This window comes from Geotrypetes seraphini, chromosome 5 (genome assembly GCF_902459505.1).
Source record: "Geotrypetes seraphini chromosome 5, aGeoSer1.1, whole genome shotgun sequence".
Lineage (NCBI taxonomy): Eukaryota > Metazoa > Chordata > Amphibia > Gymnophiona > Dermophiidae > Geotrypetes > Geotrypetes seraphini.
In genome coordinates this window covers 270,149,406-270,170,113 of record NC_047088.1, presented here as the reverse complement: position 1 = coordinate 270,170,113, position 20,708 = coordinate 270,149,406, and the positions used below count along the sequence as shown (strand labels likewise).

At 45.1% G+C, this 20,708-nt stretch overlaps 1 protein-coding gene across 1 annotated transcript in view; it reads right to left on the bottom strand.

The window, feature by feature from the left end:
- Nucleotides 1-20,708, bottom strand: part of ZFAND2B (zinc finger AN1-type containing 2B) — a 93,863-nt gene that overhangs the window by 56,962 nt on the left and 16,193 nt on the right. Inside the window, exons 3-5 of the mRNA XM_033945382.1 lie at nucleotides 18,869-19,000; nucleotides 7,401-7,552; nucleotides 7,206-7,307 (exon numbers count right to left, since the gene is read on the bottom strand). Coding sequence (XP_033801273.1) covers nucleotides 7,206-7,307; nucleotides 7,401-7,552; nucleotides 18,869-19,000 — 386 coding nt within the window. The remainder of the gene's footprint in view (nucleotides 1-7,205; nucleotides 7,308-7,400; nucleotides 7,553-18,868; nucleotides 19,001-20,708) is intronic.

Below are 20,708 nucleotides of genomic sequence, written 5' to 3'. Positions count from 1 at the left end.
TTTCAGGCTAGCCCTAATGAATATGCATGGAGCAGATTTGCATGCCTGTCACGTCCATTATAAGCAAATCTCTCTCATGTGTATTCATTAGGGCTAGCCTGAAAACCCGATTGGCCTGGTGGTCCTCCAGGACAGGGTTGGGAACCACTGAGCTACACTTTTTGATTTTCCATTGCCCAAGATATCACAACAGATTACAGTAAACCCTCGCAAATTTGCGGTTCCGAATTTACGGACTCAGTAATTTGCGGGGTTTGTTTTTTTTCCTTAAAACCCTCCTCCCTTCATAATTGTTCTGTAGTAACAGCTCAGCCCCTCTCCTGCTCTCTGGTGCCTTCTCCCCTCCTTTGCGGCCCACGCATGCAGATTCTGGGGTTTGCTTTTGCAGCTGTCTCCCTGCTCGTGCGTGGCACCGCCGTCTCTAAGGCAACCGTGACTAGGTAAGCAGTGCAGCTTGGGCCGGGGGCGAAGGCAGGGGTGAGAGATCGATGTTGCACTTGTCCTTCCTCCTCTGGGGGACCCGGCCCGGCTCTTGTGGCATCCCTGGGAGGGGCTCGTATTGCTAACCAACACTTTCACAGCAACTACAGTAAACCCTCACGGTTCTGGTTACAGTGCAGCTCCTGGATTCCATAGTAACAGCTGTCTCCCTGCTCATACGCGGTGCTGCCGACTAAGGCAACCGCGACCAGGTAAGTGACGTAGTTCGGGCCGGGGGCAAAGGCAGGGGGTGCTGAGCTCCAGAAAACCCCCAAACAAAGTGGGCGGGGCCGTAACAAGAGAGGAGTAGGGAGAGTGTCGAATACAGTACTCTTCCGATATTTGTGGGTTTTCAACATTCGCAATCACCCCGGAAACGTAACCCCCGTGAATATTGGGGGGAGTACTGTACTGCCATTTCAAGCAGCTATTTGGGATGCACTCTCTTCAGTTATCTTTTACAGCTACATTATATCGAAACTGTTAAAGACTTATTTATTCAGGAAATTTTTGAAAGACTGAATTTGTATTTCATTATGTGTTTGTATCAGTTTTCCATTTTGTTAAACCGCATAGATCTGAAGGGTAATGCGGTATGCAAATGTTATGTTAAAAATGTGAGCAAGCAATTTACATTTACTCTTTCCACTCCACTCAGTATTTTATAGAACTCTATCATATCACCCCTGAGCCAACTCTTCTCCAAACTGAAGAGCCCTAGCCGTTTTAAGCTCTCCTCATCATAGGGAAGTCGTCCCATCCCTTTATCATTTTTCTTGCCTTTCTCTGTACCTTTTCTAATTCCGCTATATCTTTTTTGAGATACGGTGACCAGAAATACACATTGTATTCAAGGTGCAGCCATACCATAGAGCGTTCCAAGAGCATTATAACACTTTCAGCTTTGTTTTCCATTCCTTTCCTGATAATTCCTAACATTCTATTTGCTTTCTTAGCAGCCGCTGCACATTGAGCCGAGGGCTTCAACGTATCCTCAAAGATGACACCTAGATCCTTTTCCTGGGCAGTGACTCCTAACACAGAACCCAGCATCACAGCTGTAGTTCGAGTTCTCTTTCCCACATGCATCACTTTGCACTTGCTCACATTAAACATCATCTGCCGTTTTGACACCCAGTCTCCCAGGCTGACAAGGTCCTCTTGCAATTTTCAGTGGGCTGATGTTTCCTCCTCCGAGGCAACTATGGTGCGGCTACCTTTTCAGGGGCATTTGTTGTGTGGTCTTCACGTCTAAACATCTTTCTGCGGATTTTTCATCTCCAAAAGCTGATCCAGTTCCATGGACTGATCATAGTTTAATTTCCCTACAATTCAAACATAAATCAAATACGCTAAGATGTAGAAGATCTTTAAAGCGCTGGAGTGCCCAAGAACAGGCGGACCCTTATTCGACTCAGGTGTCACGGGTCCTTACTTTCTTTAAGCAGGTCTGGATAAAGGCTTCACGGTGGCGTCTCAGCGGATCTCGGTGGCTGGTCTGTCAAGTTCTAGATCCCAAGATTGGCAGTTCTCTTTGGAGTTGCTTGGTTTTGCAAAAATATCTTTGGGTCTGGCCACCCATTAAAGAATCCATTCCCAGTCTGGGATCTTAATGTGGTGCTGTCTGGCTTTGCCAGGGCTCCTTTTGAACTGCTGAGAGATGCTTCTTTCCGGGATTTCACACTCCAGACTGTTTTTTTCTGGTCACTCTCTCTTGGGACCATAGAGTTTCCGAATGGCAGGTGTTGTCGTTGTCAACAACCTTTGCTCCGAGTTCCTAAGAGCAGACAGTTCCTTCCTTTTTTGCTGAAGGTGGTTTCGGCTTTCCATGTCATATAAAAACATAACATAAGAATTGCCTCTGTCGGGTCAGACCGGAGGTCCATCGTGCCCGGCAGTCCGCTCACGCGGCGGCCCCTCAGGTCCAGGACCTGATAGTGCTCCTACCCTAAAACTCTCATACGCTTTTCGCTTATGTCCTGTAGAATAACCTTCTATCTATACCCTGCAATCCCCTTCGCTTCCAGGAAGTCATCCAGTCCCTTTTTGAAACCCAGTATTGTACTCTGTCCTATTACCTCATTTGGAAGCGTGTTCCAGGTGTCTACCACCCTCTGAGTGAAGAAAAACCTCCTTGCATTCGTTTTGAATCTGTCCCTCTCCACCTTCTCTATGCCTTTCATGATTTTATACGTCTGTATCATGTCTCCTCTCAGTCTCCGCTTTTCCAGGGTAAAGAGCCCCAGTTTGTCTAACCTTTCGGCATATGAAAGGTTCTCCATTCCTTTTATCATCCTAGTTGCTCTCCTCTGGACCCTCTCAAGTATCGCCATGTCTTTCTTAAGTGTTTCCTTGCTGTTCTGCTGACGGGTTCCAATCTCGGAATCATCTTCTAAAGAATTTGGATGTGTGCAGGGTGCTCCGGCATTACTGGTGAGTTTCTCAAGAGTTTCGCTTTCTGACCACCTGTTGTGGTGGCTCATTTTATTCTGCGGGGTTCTCCGGCTTCTAAGGCTATGATCTGTAGATGGATTCGTACAGCCATTTAGTCCACTTACATTCTTGTGGGGCGACTGACCCCTATTTATTTTAAAGCACTTTCTGCCAGGAGTGTAGCTTCTTCATGGACAGAAGCTAGATCCGTTTCTCCTGAGATTTGCAGGGCGGCGACATGGTTTTCTTTTCACACGTTTGCCAAGTTCTGCAGAGTGGCTGTTGCTGCTAGACAGGACTCTGCCATTTGGGTCCTCGGTCGTAGGGGCCGACGCAGCAAGCCCACGCTAGCTTTCTTGGGGGACTGGCTTTTGTATGTCCCTATGGTCTAGAACAGTGGTTCCTACCCTGTCCTGGAGGACCACCAGGCCAATTGGGTTTTCAGGCTAGCCCTAATGAATATGCATGGAGCAGATCTGCATGCCTATCACTTCCATTATATACAAATCTCTCTCATGCATATTCATTAAGGCTAGCCTGAACCACTGGGAACCACTGGTCTAGAATGTCTCACCTATTGCACTGGAAAAGGAGATTATGTACTTACCTAGTGAGACATTCTAGACACCTGCCCTTTCCTTGCTGTGCCCATTTCAGATTCCAGTCTCCTCCTGCTTATCCAATCTATTTCGTGGAGACCGGTTAACCCTTTGGGGTTAACAATAGTTTGTATATATGTATAACCTGTTGTGGGAGTACTTCCGAACTCCTTTGACGCCTCTGTTGGAAGTTAACGGTACTGTTTAATAGTTTGAGCAGAACAATAGTTTAGCCTGTCGTTACAGGTGCCTCTACTTCACAGATGAGTGTGTTTCTCGAAGCTTGGGTACTGACTGCTAGAGAGCGCTAAACTAGCCTGTGAAGTACACTAGAGGCAGAGTGAAAAACGGATTTCTTCTGCAGACCGAGACTAGTGGGAAAGAACCCTATGGTCTAGAATGTCTCACCTATCTACTGGAAAAGATTTTACCAGGGTAAGTACATAATCTCCTTTTCTTTTAACTTAGACATCATTCTCAACTTTAAAAAATCAGCCTTAATTATTTTCAATTGTGATTTAAAAAAAGACAATGAATAATCCAATATCACACCCCAATTTCTAATCTGGTAACATACAGGGATTGAAATCCCATTACCCGATATTGACTCTGATATGGTTTGGCAGTATTCAGATATAACTGATTTAGCATTCATTCAAAATCGATAGTTTGAATGTTCCAATTCTAGAAATTTCAAAATACCACTTAAATAAATTTTGCAGTAAACTGACAACCTGTAAATCATCTGTATAAAGCCTGTACTGAACCTCTCAGACAGATAACAGTTTACAGGTGTGGCAAGGCTTACAGCTGAGGCACTTCTAAGCACAAAAATTGGGAAGTGGGGGGAAAATGGGGGGAGGGACTTGATACAGTCGAGTGTGGCACCCCCGAGGTCACACAGACTCCTGAAAGGGTCCCCCCAAGCTCTATCTGGACAAGAACCCAGGGACCAAAAAAGGCCACTAACTAGATCCAACAGGCCCTAACTAACCAGAGGAAAGACTGCACAAGCTTACCACCTCCACTTGCTGAAGACTGAGAACAGACTGATTGTAGACGGGACTGAAAAGCCCACTTTTACTACTGCCAAAAGTGAATGTGTTCTTAGTCTTCACCTGCTGACAGAGGAGCTTAAACCCATCCATTCTATGCTAGTCTAGAGGGACGCTAAAGAAAATAAGATTTAAACCAAGCTAGCACTTTCTCAGTGATGTCGCAACTTAATCATTTTACAAAATTCTTGTGATTTATGGTCATCAAAAGCAAAAACTACATCTAATGATACCAATAATTATTTGCCTTTGTGATAGAGTCATCTAGATTCTGACAAAGTGACAACAAATGAAATCTTTGGGCCTGATTCTGTAAATGACGCCCAACTTAATTCCAACACCTAACTATTAATTCTACGTGGAACTAAATTGTTTTCAATTGGTTTAAATGGTGTGATAATTGACACCAATAAACTGAGAAAACTGACACCACCACTGTAAACCAATTTAAAAAATTAAACCAATTAAAAAAATGTATCAATTTAAATTTTGTGTGGAATACTGCACAACACCTGGTTAGGGGTGGAGAACAGGCATGGTTGACTTAGGCATCAGTAAATTATACTGGCACCTACCACAGGGACACCTAGGCACCACTAAAAGTGATTAACTGGACGAGAACTAGAACAACAGTAGAGTGACTTAAATTTAACAATTTTTTGGGAGGACTCACTTGAAACAATATCGGAGAGAACTACTCTCATTGTGATTTTTGCTCTAGAGTTTGATAGGGACTTAATTCTAAGGACATATTTTAGGCACTTGAATGATAAGTTTTTCGGTTCCACTGTATGTGTTTTTTCCTGACTTGTCTAAAGAAACACAAAAAGAAGAAAATAGTTTCTTAGTTATAGACTCAGAGTTTTGGCTCTGGATGCTCAGTTCCTTATAAAATTTCCTGAAAATGTATTTCTTTAGAGGGGAAGAATTTCTTATTTTTTGATCCAAAACAATTATGTGAGTTTATTACAGCCAGATAAGGAGGTGGAGTCACTATTGGTTCACTTGTACCACCCACAGTGTAGCGAACCGGCTGTCTGGGGTTAACTATGTCCCCGATTCAATCTAAATAGGTTAAGTATTTGTTTTACTTTATTTTAATTTTCTATGTTCTTGGATCCAAAAATTGTGGACTAAATAATTAACTAATCTATTGTTTGATGTTAATTCAATCACATTTACCTTATTGGATTATTTCCAAATCCTTTTCAAGTTTGTGTACTTGTTACGATGAAAAAATTTGAATAAAAATAAAAGTTAAAAAAAAACATGATTAACTGGCGCCTAGTGGTTGATTGACAACAGCGCCAACTAGCACCTAGAAGTTAGGTGCCATTTATAGAACCAGGCTCTTTGTGCCATGTTATGGTCTAAATTCAAACTGATACAGGTATATCAGTTTATTATCCTCACCAACTCAGCAGTCTCATGAAGTTGCTGCAGGAACTCGTGGCAGCCTTTTTTTTTTTTTACTACTGAGATTGCTGGGCAGAATAGAAGGATCGCTCCTGCCCCAGCTCACAGGGAGCTAAAGTAGGCCTGTGGGGGGACCGGGAGGGGTGGGGGCTGGTTGCTGAGGTGAGAGTCAACACAGGGGAGGGAGGGTTCTATAGCTTCGGTTCCCCACACCACTGAAGCACCAAGGCAGTAAGGACCAAGACTGGAAAGGGGGAGGACTGTGTCTGTCTGCAGAGTGGAAGGAAGGAGAGATCTTTGGAACGACCTCACCACCCCGCTGCGGAACCTGAGCTCCCTTCAGTTATTCCGCAAACAACTGAAAACCTGGCTTTTCAGCAAATTGTAGCTCTATCCTTCCCCCCTTTCTCTCCCCCCTTCTACACATAAGTTCATGTAATCCTTTTTCTTCTTCTCTACCCACTATTTTAAGTTCTTGTAAACCGTGTCGAGCTCCATTCTCATGGAGATGATGCGGTATATAAACTTAAGGTTTAGATTAGATTAGATTAGATCACTTTTATTCCGGTACTTGAATATAAACCATCAGTTCCCTCGGTTTATATTTGAGTATATACAATATGTACTGTTTCATTCACATCTTTTTGGGGTGGGGGTGGGGTTATCAGTGACCATTGGGGGAGGGTCATATTTACATCCCTTCAGTGGTCATCTTGTCAGTTTGAGCACCTTTTTATTAATAAAACAGGTCTAGCCTCAAATGTCCAAATTGTACCCTGAACATATTCTTAAATGTCTGATTATGGCAGAAAATGTCCAAAGTCATGAGATCACGCTTTTAACATCCCCTTGAGATTTAGGATGAATTACTGATCAACAGCATTGAAATGTGTTTTGAAAATAGTAAGTTGGAAGAATTTGGTGAAAAAAGTCCAACTGCCCCTTTATGCCCCTGTTTAGACATTTTTCTTTTTTGAAAATGAGCCCCTTAATTTGTAAAATTTGTGATTTTAAATATTATAATTTCTTAGTCGATTTGTTCTTCTTGGTTATTCATTGATTTTCAGTGGATTTTTTTTTTTTTTTTAAATGTCTGGATTGCTTTTTTCCCTACTGCCCTTGTGCCTTTTTTTTTTTTTTTTTTTCTAATTTTACTCCCCCTATCTCCAAAGGGCTGCATGAGTATAGGTAGGAGACCTAGACAACATGTCTTTGTATTTACTGGCTGTGCTGAGGATGAGTGCCAGGTGCTGGTCTTGAGACAACGCCACCTGAAGAATCTGCAGATTTGGAAGACTTCTGAGCTCGCATCACTGCGGCATACCTGGAGGGGAGAAAAAAAAATAAGCAGTAAAAAAGTATACAAAAATGTACTTTAGCCCAACCTGTCAACAATCAGCAGGGACTCCTGGCTTACCCTGCCTTGGAGAGGGATGGATCATCTGCCTTGCAATCGTGGTCCAGGGGGTGTCGATGCTTGAGGCAAAAGTTGCCATGACACTGATCACAGATCACCTTCATCATCTCCTTTTGTTTGCAGCCTGGTTTTCCACACTTATTTGTAAAAATCTGAGAAGAAAACAAATCAAAGGACTCAAATGGGCTCAGAGGATTATTATTACTGTACAGTGTATGTTCTTAACTGCCTTTGGCAGCAAGGCAGTGTTTGCAAAGCCTTAGGCCCAAAGAAAAGGGAGTCCCTCAGAGACATAATAGCTTGCCTGCACAACTATACAAAGACACCTGTTGCAGAAAGCAAAAGAAAAAGGAAATTTTCCAAGACCCATCTGTCATTACTTTGCAACATCGAAGGGAATTTTAAAAGGTGTTATGCATCTTATGCCTCAAAAACATTCCCTTTGGTCTACTAATCACCATCGGAGGAAGCCTCATGAAGGCAACGTCCCTCTAGGAAGCTTGGCCATTGCTGCAAAAGGACTCTAGCAGGCACCTGTGATGACAATGCAGAGACTGGTTAAATACAGGTGGCAAGCAGCTAAGAATCTGGCTCGATGGTGATGCAGCACACATTGGGAAGATGAGCCATCATGTGAAGAAGGATGTTGGTTGAGAGCAGAAGTACTGAGTCGCCTTATTGACTTAGAGAAGAACTCTGAACATGTGAGCACTGGGCATTGAGAAGTAGAGCTTGGATGATGCGTGAAATTGGGGATAGCATGTGCGAGGGAAGTGCTGTTGTGAAGGGGGAGTAGGATTACATAGAAACATGATGGCAGATAAAGGCCGAATGGCCCATCTGGTCTGTCCATCTGCAGTATCCACTATTTCCTCTTCTCCCTAAGAGATCCCATGTGCCTGTCCCATGCTTTCTTGAATTCAGTCTTTTTCTCTATCTTGTGATGAGAGTGGCAATACTCTCAGTGAAAAGGGAAGGACTGATCCTAATTCTTCCCTGGGGTAATCCCCGGACATAGAAACATAGAAATAGACGGCAGATAAGGGCTCAAGGCCCATCCAGTCTGCCCACCCTAATGTCCCTCCCCTACCTTTGCCCTGTGAATAGATCCCATGTGCCGATCCCATTTGGCCTTAAAATCAGGCACGCTGCTGGCCTCAATCACCTGTAGTGGAAGACTATTCCAGCGATCAACCACTCTTTCATTGAAAAAGAATTTCCTGGTGTCACCTCGTAGTTTCCCTCCCCTGATTTTCAACGGATGCCCTCTTGTTGTCGTGGGACCCTTGAAAAAGAAGATATCTTCCTCCGCCTCGATTCGGCCCGTAAGATACTTGAACGTCTCGATCATGTCTCCCCTCTCTCTGCGCTCCTCGAGCGAGTATAGCTGTAATTTGTCAAGCCGTTTTTCGTACGGAAGATCCTTGAGTCCCGAGACCATCCGGGTGGCCATTCTTTGCACCGACTCCAGTCTCAGCACATCCTTGCGATAATGCGGCCTCCAGAATTGCACACAGTATTCCAGGTGGGGCCTCACCATGGATCTATACAATGGCATAATGACTTCCGCCTTACGACTGACGAAACCCCTTCGTATGCAGCCCATCATTTGTCTTGCCTTGGACGAAGCCTGCTCCACTTGATTGGCAGACTTCATGTCCTCACTGACGATTACCCCCAAGTCCCCAGATATATATACTCTTATGAGTCCTGTGAGGAAAGTGCCTTTCCCTTGGGAAACCTCCCCCTCAATACAAATATAGTTATCTAAAGGAGGCCCAGGGGAACCAAAATGGTCACAAGGGAGTACACACCAGAGGTCCAACCCCAAAAGGAATAGAGATCAAGGATGAGGGAGTTCCTGAGGAGAATGGGGAAAATGTTGTGGGAAACAGGCAGAAGAAAGGGAAATACCCATGGAAATAGGGGAGTCAGGGGATCAGGATAGGAGTATGAAAATAGACCAGGGATCTCAAAGTCCCTCCTTGAAGGCCGCAATCCAATCGGGTTTTCAGGATTTCCCCAATGAATATGCATTGAAAGCAGTGAATGCACATAGATCTCATGCATATTCTTTGGGGAAATCCTGAAAACCCAACTGGATTGCGGTCCTCAAGGAGGGACTTTGAGATCCCTGAAATAGACCTATAGAAGAGAAGGATAGAGGGGTGGAGAACTTTACCATTGTTTGACGTAGGCAGCGTATCTCTCCTGAACTTATTGCCCAATTGACAAAAAATACTAACAAGTCTGAGTATCAGGTGAATCTACTTGTGAAAATAAGATCTAGTGGTCCTGCCCAACTCAACTAACTCGGCGAATTCCAACCTGAATTTGCATACAAACTAATTTGCATAATGTCTTCCTACAGAACGTGACGTCCGTGCTTATTTTTAAATACTGTGAATCACAAGGTCACATCTATGCGTCTGAGACATCGCTTCCCAAATACTTACATTACATTAGGGACTTCTATTCCGCCTATACCTTGCAGTTCAAGGCGGATTACAAAAGAGCTAACTGGACATTTCCAGTGAAGTTACAACAGTTTTGTCTTTTTTTTTTTTTTGTTACAAGGGAGGAGAGGTAGCTGGATTAATTCCGGAAGAACTTGCAAATTGGATATTAAATTGACTGTACGTTACTGTGTGATATAACAAATAGATTACAGTTAGAGTACAAATAAGATTACGTTACATTTCAGGGATCTGAATACTTGGTTGGTGTTTTGGGGAGGAAGAGATTATTTAAGTGGAGGTTTTGGGGGAGAATTTATCTAGGAGGAAGGGGAAGGGTTGGATTAAGATATCTGGATACATTTTTTGAAAAGTAGGGTTTTGATTTCTTTTCGAAAAGTTTTGAAGTCGCCCGTTGCCGTCAACAGGTTGGAGATGGAGTGGTTAAGTTTTGCTGCTTGCGTCGCCAGAAGGTTATCAAACATCTTTTTGCGCTGAGTGCCCTTGAGTGGAGGGAAGGCAAAAGGGTTTGGAGTTCTTCTTTGTCTTGAGGTGAGGATCTGGTTTAGGCGGTTGTTTAGATAGGGGGGGGCGGAGCTGTTTAATGCTTTGAATAATAGACAGTAGAATTTGAATTGAATTCGTGCTTGCATAGGTAGCCAGTGAGAGTCTAGGAAGGCAGTTGTAATATGATCATATTTTCTCAGGGAGTAGATCAGTCTGAGGGCAGTGTTTTGTATAGTCTGAAGTTGTTTTATCATGTTGGCAGGACAAGGTAGATAGAAGGAATTGCAATAGTCCAGTAGATCTAAGACTAGGGATTGGACAATTAGCCTGAATTGTGCTGGGTCGGGGTCCCCGGGGAGATGAGAGGACAAACATTTCCCCAGGGTTACAGCATAGAAGGGCAGCACTAGAACCCAAATTATGTGCTGGTCGCGGTCTCTCTTATCTCATGCTTCAGGTACCGTATTTTCACTCATATACCCCGCACCCGTGTAAAACACGCACACGGGTATAGCGCGCAGGAAACTGTAATTTATGTAAATAAATTTTTATATACCGCGCACACCCATATACCGCGCATGCCGTCCCGACTCTCCTGTCACCGCCCGACTCTCCTTCCACTCACCCCGACTCTCCTCTGGCCGTCCCGACTCTCCTTTCGCCCGCCCTGACTCTCCTCTGGCCGCCCCGACTCTCCTCTCCCCCTTGAAGTCCTGTCCCCACCCTGAAAGCCTGATGCCCCCCCCGACGTCTGATTCACACCCCCCCCCGCAGGACCGCTCGCACCCCCACCCCGAAGGACCGCTCGCACCCCCACCCCCACCCCGAAGGACCGCTCGCACCCCCACAGCCTCCCCACCCCCCCATCATGGAGAAGCTGCCTACCGTTGTCCTGCTGCTTCCTTTGCCGGCGGTCCCGCCCCTTCTCTGAGCCCTGCGTCTGCGCTGCTTCCTCTTCCGGCGGTCCCGCCCTTTCTCTGACGTCAGAGAAAGGGTGGGACCGCCGGAAGAGGAAGCAGCGCAGACGCAGGGCTTAGAGAAGGGGCGGGACTGCCGGCAGAGGAAGCAGCAGGACAACTGTAGGCAGCTTCTCCATGATGGGGGTGGGGTGGGGAGGCTTTGGGGGTGCGAGTGGTCCTTCGGGGTGGGGGTGCAGGTGTGAGTGGTCCTTCGGGGTGGGGGTGCGAGCGGTCCTGCAGGGTGAATCGGACGTCGGGGGGTGGGGGGAACTATGTAAAAAAAAAATGTGTACAACGCGTTCACGAATATAACGCGCATGGTTATACTCGGTTTGTAAAATCATGTATAACCCGCGCGTTATATGCGTGAAAATACGGTACTTCTCTAGTCCTAGATTTCAAATATAGTGAAGGAGAAGCTGGCATGGTGGGCTGAGATAACAGAAGTTCTAAGAGTGTGGGCTACAGGGAAAGCAACAGATCTTTACATAACACAGATAAAAGCCAGCAATAGGTAAAGGCAACAGAAGGTGGAATTCACAAAAAAATACTGAAGAGAACAATTTAGAACTGGGGCAAATGGCAGTGAGTAGGTATTAACTACTTTAAGACCTCTGCAAAGAAATGCAGACTAATGCATTTGGGGATTAATAATCGGTAGGAACTGTATATGCTGGGAGCTGAGAAGCTGATATGCATGGACGGAGAACTCCCTCCCTATTTACTTAAGAGAAGAAAACAACTTAGATAAATTTAAGAGCAAACTGAAAAGCTTTCTTTTCAAGGATGCTTTTGATACCTAAAAAAAAAGCTTGATTTAGAGTTTCATTTCATCTTCATAACCTTTTTAAGGTTCACTGTTTATTCCCTCCCTATTGTTTTTTACCATAATTGTCTTCTTTTCTACCAGCGATATATATTTCTTACCCATCCTCTCCTGTCGTTTTAACATATTTGTACTATTAGTTCTTATCATGTTACGTATGTTTAGTCTATTTGTTTTGCTGCCCTTTTAATTGTATATAATTTTAATGATTTGTTCATCGTTTAGAAATTTGAGTAAGCGATCAATCAAATATACAATAAACTTGAAACTTGTCCAAAGATCTAAAGGCGAAAAAACAGTGTGACAAGGCAATGGCTGCTGCCAGAAGGATGCTGGGCTGTATAAAGAGAGATGTAGCCAGTAGAAGGAAGAAGGTGTTGATGCCCCTGTTGAGGCCCTACTTGGAGTATTGTGTTCAATTTTGGATACCGTATCTGGCGAAGGACGTAAGAAGACTTGAAGCGGTCCAGAGGAGGGTGACGAAAATGATAGGAGGCTTGCGCCAGAAAGCACAGTTACTTACCGTAACAATTGTTATCCAGGGACAGCAGGTAGATATTCTCACACATGGGTGACGTCACCAACCCCGCAGCGGACAGCCTCGAAAGCAAACGCTTGAAGATCTTTGAACTTTCGAGTGCTGCACCACGCATGTGCGCGTGCCTTCCCGCCCAAACTAGGGGGCGCGTCTCCTGTGAGGATCCTCAGGTCAGATACCTAGCTAAGAAGCCAACCAGGGGAAGTGGGAGGGTTGTGAGAATATCTGCCTGCTGTCCCTGGATAACAACTGTTAAGGTAAGTAACTGTGCTTTATCCCAGGACAAGCAGTCAGCATATTCTCACACATGGGTGACCTCCAAGCTAAGCAAAATGGGATGGAGGGAGTGTTGGCAATTTAAGAAAAAAGATTTTGCAAAACAGATTGGCCAAAATGGCCATCCCTCCTGGATAAAGTATCCAGACAGTAATAAGAGGTGAAAGTATGAACCGAGGACCAAGTGGCAGCCTTGCAGATTTCCTCAATAGGAGTTGGTCTGAGGAAAGCTATAGATGCTGCCATAGCTCGAACTTTGTGGCCCATCACTCGACCCTGCAGAGGAAGACCAGCCTGAGCATAGCAGAAAGAAATGCAAGCAGCCATCGAGTTGGAAATGGTACGCTTCGAGATAGGATGTCCCAACTTATTCGGATCAAAGGAGATGAAAAGTTGAGGAGATGTTCTGTGAGGTTGAGTGCGTTGGAGGTAGAAAGCCAAGGCATGTTTGCAGTCCAAAGTATGAAGTGCCGCTTCTCCCTGATGAGAATGAGGCTTTGGAAAAAATACTGGCAGAACAATAGATTGATTGATGTAAAATTCTGAAACAACTTTAGGTAAGAATTTGGAATGAGTAAGGAGGACCACCTTGTCATGGTGAAAACTGTGAAAGGTGGGTCCGCAACCAACACTTGTAACTCACTGACTCTTCGAGAAGATGTGAGGGCAATCAGGAATACAGCTTTCCAAGTGAGATACTTGAGGTGAGCTTTGTCAAGTGGTTCAAAAGGAGGCTTCATCAGTTGAGCCAAAACAACATTAAGATCCCAAACCACTGGAGGCGGTTTAAGTGGTGGATGAACATTAAAAAGTCCTTTCATAAAGCGGGAAACCACGGGATGTGCAGAGAGAGGTTTCCCTTCAAGAGGCTGATGAAAAGCAGCAATAGCACTGAGATGGACTCGAATAGATGTGGATTGAAGTCCAGATTGTGACAAGTGAAGCAAATAGTCCAGAACAGATTCCAAGGAGGAAGACATTGGCTGCAGCTGACGTGTGGAACACCAAGCAGAAAATCAAGTCCATTTCTGGCCGTAACATTGACGAGTGGACGGTTTCCCGGAAGCAAGTAAAATATCTTGAATAGACTCAGAAAAAAGAGAAGAGTCTGTCAAGTAGAAAGGTACCAAGCTGTTACGTGTAGAGACTGCAGATTGGGATGAAATAAGGAACCTTGACTCTGAGTGAGCAGAGAAGGAAAAATTGGAAGAAGCAGAGGCTCCCTGGTGCTGAGTTGAAATAGAAGGGAGTACCACTGTTGTCTGGGCCACCGAGGAGCTATCAGAATCATGGTGGCGTGCTCTGACTTTAGTTTGACTGAGTCCTGAGAATCAGAGGAAATGGAGGAAAGGCATAAAGGAACTGAGCCCTCCAGTCCAGGAGAAACGCATCCACTTCGAGACGTTGCGGAGTGTAAATGCGGGAACAAAACTAAGGCAGTTTGAAGTTGAGGGGGGATGCAAAAAGATCTATTTGGGGGGTCCCCCAGCGGGCAAATATTTGACGAAGTGTGGGAGAATTGAGTGTCCATTCGTGAGGCTGTAGAAGACGACTCAATTTGTCTGCTAAACAGTTCCGTTGACCTTGAATGTAAACAGCTCTGAGGAAGATGTTGTGAAGAATTGCCCAATGCCACAGCTTCAGAGCCTCCTGACAAAGGGAGTGAGATTCCGTATCTCCCTGTTTGTTGACATAATACATGGCCACTTGGTTGTCTGTCCGAACAAGAACTACCATGTCGTGGAGGAGATGCTGAAAAGCTTTGAGAGCATAGAAGATTGCTCTGAGTTCCAACAGATTGATATGACACTGACGGTCTGTTGAAGTCCACAGACCCTGAGTACGGAGACCGTTGACATGGGCTCCCCAGGTGTAGGCAGACGAATCGGTTGCGAGAACCTTCTGATGAGGGAGATTGTGGAACAGCAAACCTCTGGAAAGATTGGAAGAGAGCATCCACCAACGGAGAGACTTCCGCAACAAAGGAATTATTGTAATTTGCTGAGATGGCGGGTCCATGGCTTGTTGCCATTGAGATGCCAGGGTCCACTGAGGAATGCGAAGGTGAAGTCTGGCAAAAGGAGCCACATGAGCTGTAAAAGCCATGTGACCGAGCAGAACCATCATTTGCTGTGCAGAAATGGATGGAAGACGAGAGACTTGATGACAAAGTTGAATGAGGGTATCTTGACGTGGTTGTGGAAGGTATGCCCTCAGGTGGACAGTGTTCAGAGTTGCCCCAATGAACTAGAGAGATTGAGATGGGGTTAACTGAGACTTGGGAAAGTTGATCTGGAACCCCAGACTTTGGAGGAATATAATAGTCTGTTGGGTCGCTGCAATAACCCCTGGAAGAGAGGGGGCCTTGATAAGCCTGTCGTCTAGGTATGGGAATACTTGAAGACCTTGGGTGCGAAGAGCTGCAGCTACCACCACCAGACATTTTGTAAATACTCTGGGGGATGAGGCCAAGCCGAAAGGAAGAACTCTGTACTGCAGATGAAGATCCCCCACTTTGAATCTGAGGTACTTGCAAAAGGCTGGATGAATGGGGATACGAGTATAAGCCTCCTTGAGATCCAGCGAGCACATCCAATCTCCCTGATCCATCAGGGAATACAAAGTCGGCAAAGAGAGCATCCGGAACTTCTCTTTGACTAGGAATTTGTTGAAGCTCTGAGGTCCAGAATAGCTCGCAAATCCCCCGTCTTCTTTGGAACCAGAAAGTAGCGGGAATAGAACCCCAAGTTCCGCTGGGACAGAGGAATTTCCTCGACAGCTTGAAGGCGAAGAAGAGCCCGGGCTTCGTGAAGAAGAAGGGGAAGTTGCGACTGATTGGAAGGACATTCTCTTGGAGGGCGATCTGGAGGTACCTGAAGTAAGCGAAGAGAGTATCCCTCTCGTAGGATGGTAAGAACCCAGAGATCTGAGGTGATGAGCTCCCACTGGTGAAAAAAAGTGGACAGGTGACCCCCTATGGTAAGAGGAGAATTCTGAAATAGGGAGAATGGAATGCTCAAGCTGAGAACGTCAAAAAGGCTGAGCTGGCTTGGTGGCAGCAGGAGTTTGTGACTTCTGTTGACGCTGCTGCTGCTGAGGATGGCGAGGTGGAGGCCTGGAAAAAGCAGGAGTTGTTTTCTGAGGGCAATGACGTGGAGTCTGTTTATACGCCCTAGCTGGTGTAGTCTTGGGTTTAGGGCGAATGAGAGAAGCAAGAGAGCGTTCATGTTCTGAGAGACGCTTAGTGGCTGCTTCAATAGAGTCATCAAATAACTCATTCCCTTGACAAGGTAGGTTTGCCAAACAATCCTGGAGATTGTGATCCATGTCAACAATATGTAGCCATGCCAGTCGACGCATGGCTACAGCAAAGGCAGAGACTCGGGAAGACAATTCGAAAGCATCATATGAGGCTTGCAACATGAAGAGTCTCAACTGAGAAAGTCTTGAGGATTTGCTTGAACTCAGAAAGACGTGTCTTGGAAACATCAGGATAAAAAGAAGGCAACAATTTGAGAAAATGGTTGAAATAATTGGTGAAAATGTAATTATAGTTAAGAATCCTATTTGCCATCATAGAATTTTGGTATAAACGGCGACCAAACTTGTTCATAGTACGACCCTCCCTGCCTGGAGGGACTGCAGCATAGATCTTGGAAGGATGGGCTTTCTTCAAAGATGATTCCACCACCAAGGATTGATGAGAGAGTTGGGACTTCTCAAATCCTTTACAGAGAACAGTGTGATAATGGGATTCCAGCTTAGATGGAATAGCAGTGATGGAATAAGGAGTTTCCATGTTATGAATAAAAGTCTGTTTAAGAACTGGAGTCATAGGCAATCTCAAAGACTCTTTAGGTGGATGAGGGAGTTCCATGTCTGCCAAATATTCAGGAGTATATTTGGAGTCTGAATGGAGGTCCAGTTTGAGAGCTTGCCCATGTCAAACACAAACTTGGCAAAGGAAGTTGACTTGGAATCAGAGACTTCATCTGGGGAAGGACTACGAGACTTTGGAGCCGCCGAGTAGGAAGGAGAAGCCTCCCTAGAGTATTGAGAGACTGGTTCAGACTCAAGATGCATGGTAACAGAAGAAGCTGCACTGTGAGGTGGAGTCATGTAATGTTTTCGCTTCAGGCTCCGCGATGGAGATGCACCCAGAGTGTGAGGCACAGAATGAATCGAAGCAGGAGGAGAAGAGTCCCGGCGAGCCGGCTTCGAAGGAGGAGTCCTCAATCTGGATGGTTTTAACGTAGAACAAAATCTTTTCCAGAGAAAGGAAAATGGTAAAACCAGAGGACATAAATTGAGGTTGAAGGGTGGCAGATTCAAGAGCAATGTTAGGAAATTCTACTTTACGGAGAGGGTGGTGGATGCCTAGAATGCACTCCCGAGAGAGGTGGTGGAGAGGAACACGGTGACTGAGTTCAAAGAAGCGTGGGATGAACACAGAGGATCTAGAATCAGAAAATAATATTAAATATTGAACTAAGGCCGAGAGAGTGGTTGATCCTTGGAACCAGCTCCCGGTGCAGGTGATCGAGGCAAACAGCATGCAAGAATTTAAGAGCAAATGGTATGCCCATGTGGGATCCCTTAGAGCAGGGGTGTCCAATGTCGGTCCTCGAGGGCCGCAATCCAGTCGGGTTTTCAGGATTTCCCCAATGAATATGCATGAGATCTATTTGCATGCACTGCTTTCAATGCATATTCATTGGGGAAATCCTGAAAACCCGACTGGATTGCGGCCCTCGAGGACCGACATTGGACACCCCTGCCTTAGAGGGTTAAGCCAAGGGAACCTGTCACCAGGAGTGGGATCCCTAGGATAGTAGACTTGGGGGTGGGTCAGTAGAGTGGGAAGACCTGATGGGCTATGGCCCTTATCTGCCGTCATTTTCTATGTTTCTATGTATTTGGCCATTTGGGGGAGGATGGGCTGGAGAGGGTGTAGATGGGCTGGAGTAGGTTTTGACAGAGATTCGACAGTTGGAACCCAAGCACAGTACCGGGTAGAGCTTTGAATTCTTGCCCAGAAATAGCTAAGAAGAAAAAATTTAAATTGAATCAGGTTGGACAGACTGGATGGACCATTCGGGTCTTTATCTGCCGTCATCTACTATGTTACTATGTAAGGGTTGAAGCCTACATTAATTAATAACAACAAATAAGCACAAGTCATACAGTGGAGAGTAATTTTAAAAGGAAAAAACAATTCAAAACAAAATACAATAAATAAGAATTGGTCCTACAGTAGAAAATATCATTTAAAAGAAAAATGCAATTTAAAAGAATGGTTCTAAGCAGATTACAACAAATAAGAACCAACCATACAGTAAAAATACAATTTAAAAGAAGATACATTGCATGACAGAAGCATAGAATTATTAAACGAAACAACCAGTTAGGATACAAATTTTTCAAACAGTTGGGTCTTCAATAGTTTTCTAAAATCAAGATAAGAAGAGGATCCTAGCATAATTTTACTGAACCAATCATTCAATTTGGCAGCTTGAAAAGAGAGTTCTCTCCAGAAATCTTTTGTAACATAATTTAGCGGAAAGGAAATGTAAACAGACAAACTCTGCATGTGACATTATTTGGGTGGTTCAAAGAAAAGTGGGAAACAAGGTATCTAGGTGACAAACCAAAAATTGATTTGTAACAAATGCAGGCACCATCCATGAGTAACTCGGCTGCTAGCTTGTCACCATATAGGAAGCGAGACATGGAAATGTGATGTGCTCCATCCACTACATGCTCTTTGTGCTTGTATTCACTCCTAGTCCTCCCTAACCTCACAATGGGAGATCTAGTTTGGATAGAGGTCACTCCTGAGCATTCAACAGCAGATTTGTGGAGAGAAGTCAAGCATCACATTCACAAGATCAAGACAGTTTTCATACCTTGCGCTTCTGCAGAGCTGGGTCGGACTTGCATTCTCGGTCAATGTGTTCTCCTACAACCATGTCTGCAGTTTCTCCTCGCTTCAAAGGAATGGGGGTGTTACATAAGGGACACACAGGGACCTGCACATCCTGAGACCAGAGGAGACAGCAGTGATTTTGTTGTACCTAGTTAAACACACTCGGGACACATAAATAACTGTAGGAAAGTCTCTTCTCCACCCTGGCTCTTTTCTATTTGATGACCTCAGTTGACCTTTTTTCCCCAGCCTCAAGATTGTAATTCAGAGACTATAAAATAGTCTAAGCGCAAGCCCCTGTGACTTACAGTATAGGGTCTAGCGTAGCATGCAGGGATGACTGCAGCGCAGAAAGCACAGTTACTTACCGTAACAGGTGTTATCCAGGGACAGCAGGCAGATATTCTTAACGCATGGGTGACGTCACCGACGGAGCCCCGGTACGGACACTTTTAACTAGAAAGTTCTAGTTGACCGCACCGCGCATGCGCGGATGCCTTCCCGCTCGACGGAGGAGAGCGTGGTCCCCAGTTTAGATAAGCCAGCTAAGAAGCCAACCCGGGGAGGTGGGTGGGACATAAGAATATCTGCCTGCTGTCCCTGGATAACACCTGTTACGGTAAGTAACTGTGCTTTATCCCAGGACAAGCAGGCAGCATATTCTTAACGCATGGGTGACCTCCAAGCTAACAGAGAGGGAGGAGGGATGGTTGGCCATTAGGAAAATAAATTATGTAACACAGATTGGCCGAAGTGTCCATCCCGTCTGGAGAAGGCATCCAGACAGTAGTGAGTAGTGAACGTGTGAACTGAGGACCAAGTGGCAGCCTTGCAGATTTCCTCGATGGGCGTGGAACGGAGGAAAGCCACAGAAGCAGCCATAGCTCTGACCCTGTGAGCCGTGACAGCACCTTCCAGTGAGAGACCGGCCCGAGCGTAACAGAAGGCAATGCAGGCAGCAAGCCAGTTGGAAAGCGATCGTTTAGAGACAGGGCGACCTAGACGGTTGGGGTCGAAGGATAAAAAGAGCTGAGGGGACGAGCGGTGAGCCCTGGTACGGTCAAGGTAGTATGCAAGGGCACGCTTACAGTCCAGCGTGTGTAACGCCTGTTCCCCAGGATGAGAATGTGGCTTAGGGAAAAAGACAGGCAACACAATGGATTGGTTGAGGTGGAAGTCCGAGACTAGAGAATGACACGGTAAAAAAATTGGTCCCCGTCCCCGTCTCACCATCCTCTGCACCGCCCCGTCACCGCCATTCCCTTCACCGCCCCGTCACCGCCACTGCCACCCCATTCACCGCCCCGTCACCGCCACTGCAACCCCATTCACCGCCCCGTCACCGTCACCGCTGCATACATAAAAGCCTCAAACGGGTACGATTTTATATACTTTTCTTTATTTACATATAAAGGAAACATTCTTTAAAACTTAGTTAAATATTAGTTAATAACTATACAAAAACAAAACACGACATGTACTTTTAATTGTCCTCCACGGAGCTGGTTTTTTTTTTCCACACAAACAGTCCTACTAGAAACCTCTAATGTGGCTTAGTAAAAGAGACTGGCTGAGCTACTCTTTCCAATAGCATACACATTCTCATGCTGAAATAGAAGGAACAAAATGCATAGGGAGGCAAAAGAAATCATAACAACCTAGCAGACAAATTGAAATTCAGAAAGAAAGGTGTAGAGCAGTAGATATATAGAGGATATGCAAATGAATCTGATTAATATATATTTTAAAAACTATTAGATAACAATCATGAAATCACAGGAAACAGTACATATGGAGAAACACACATTATTGAACATTGA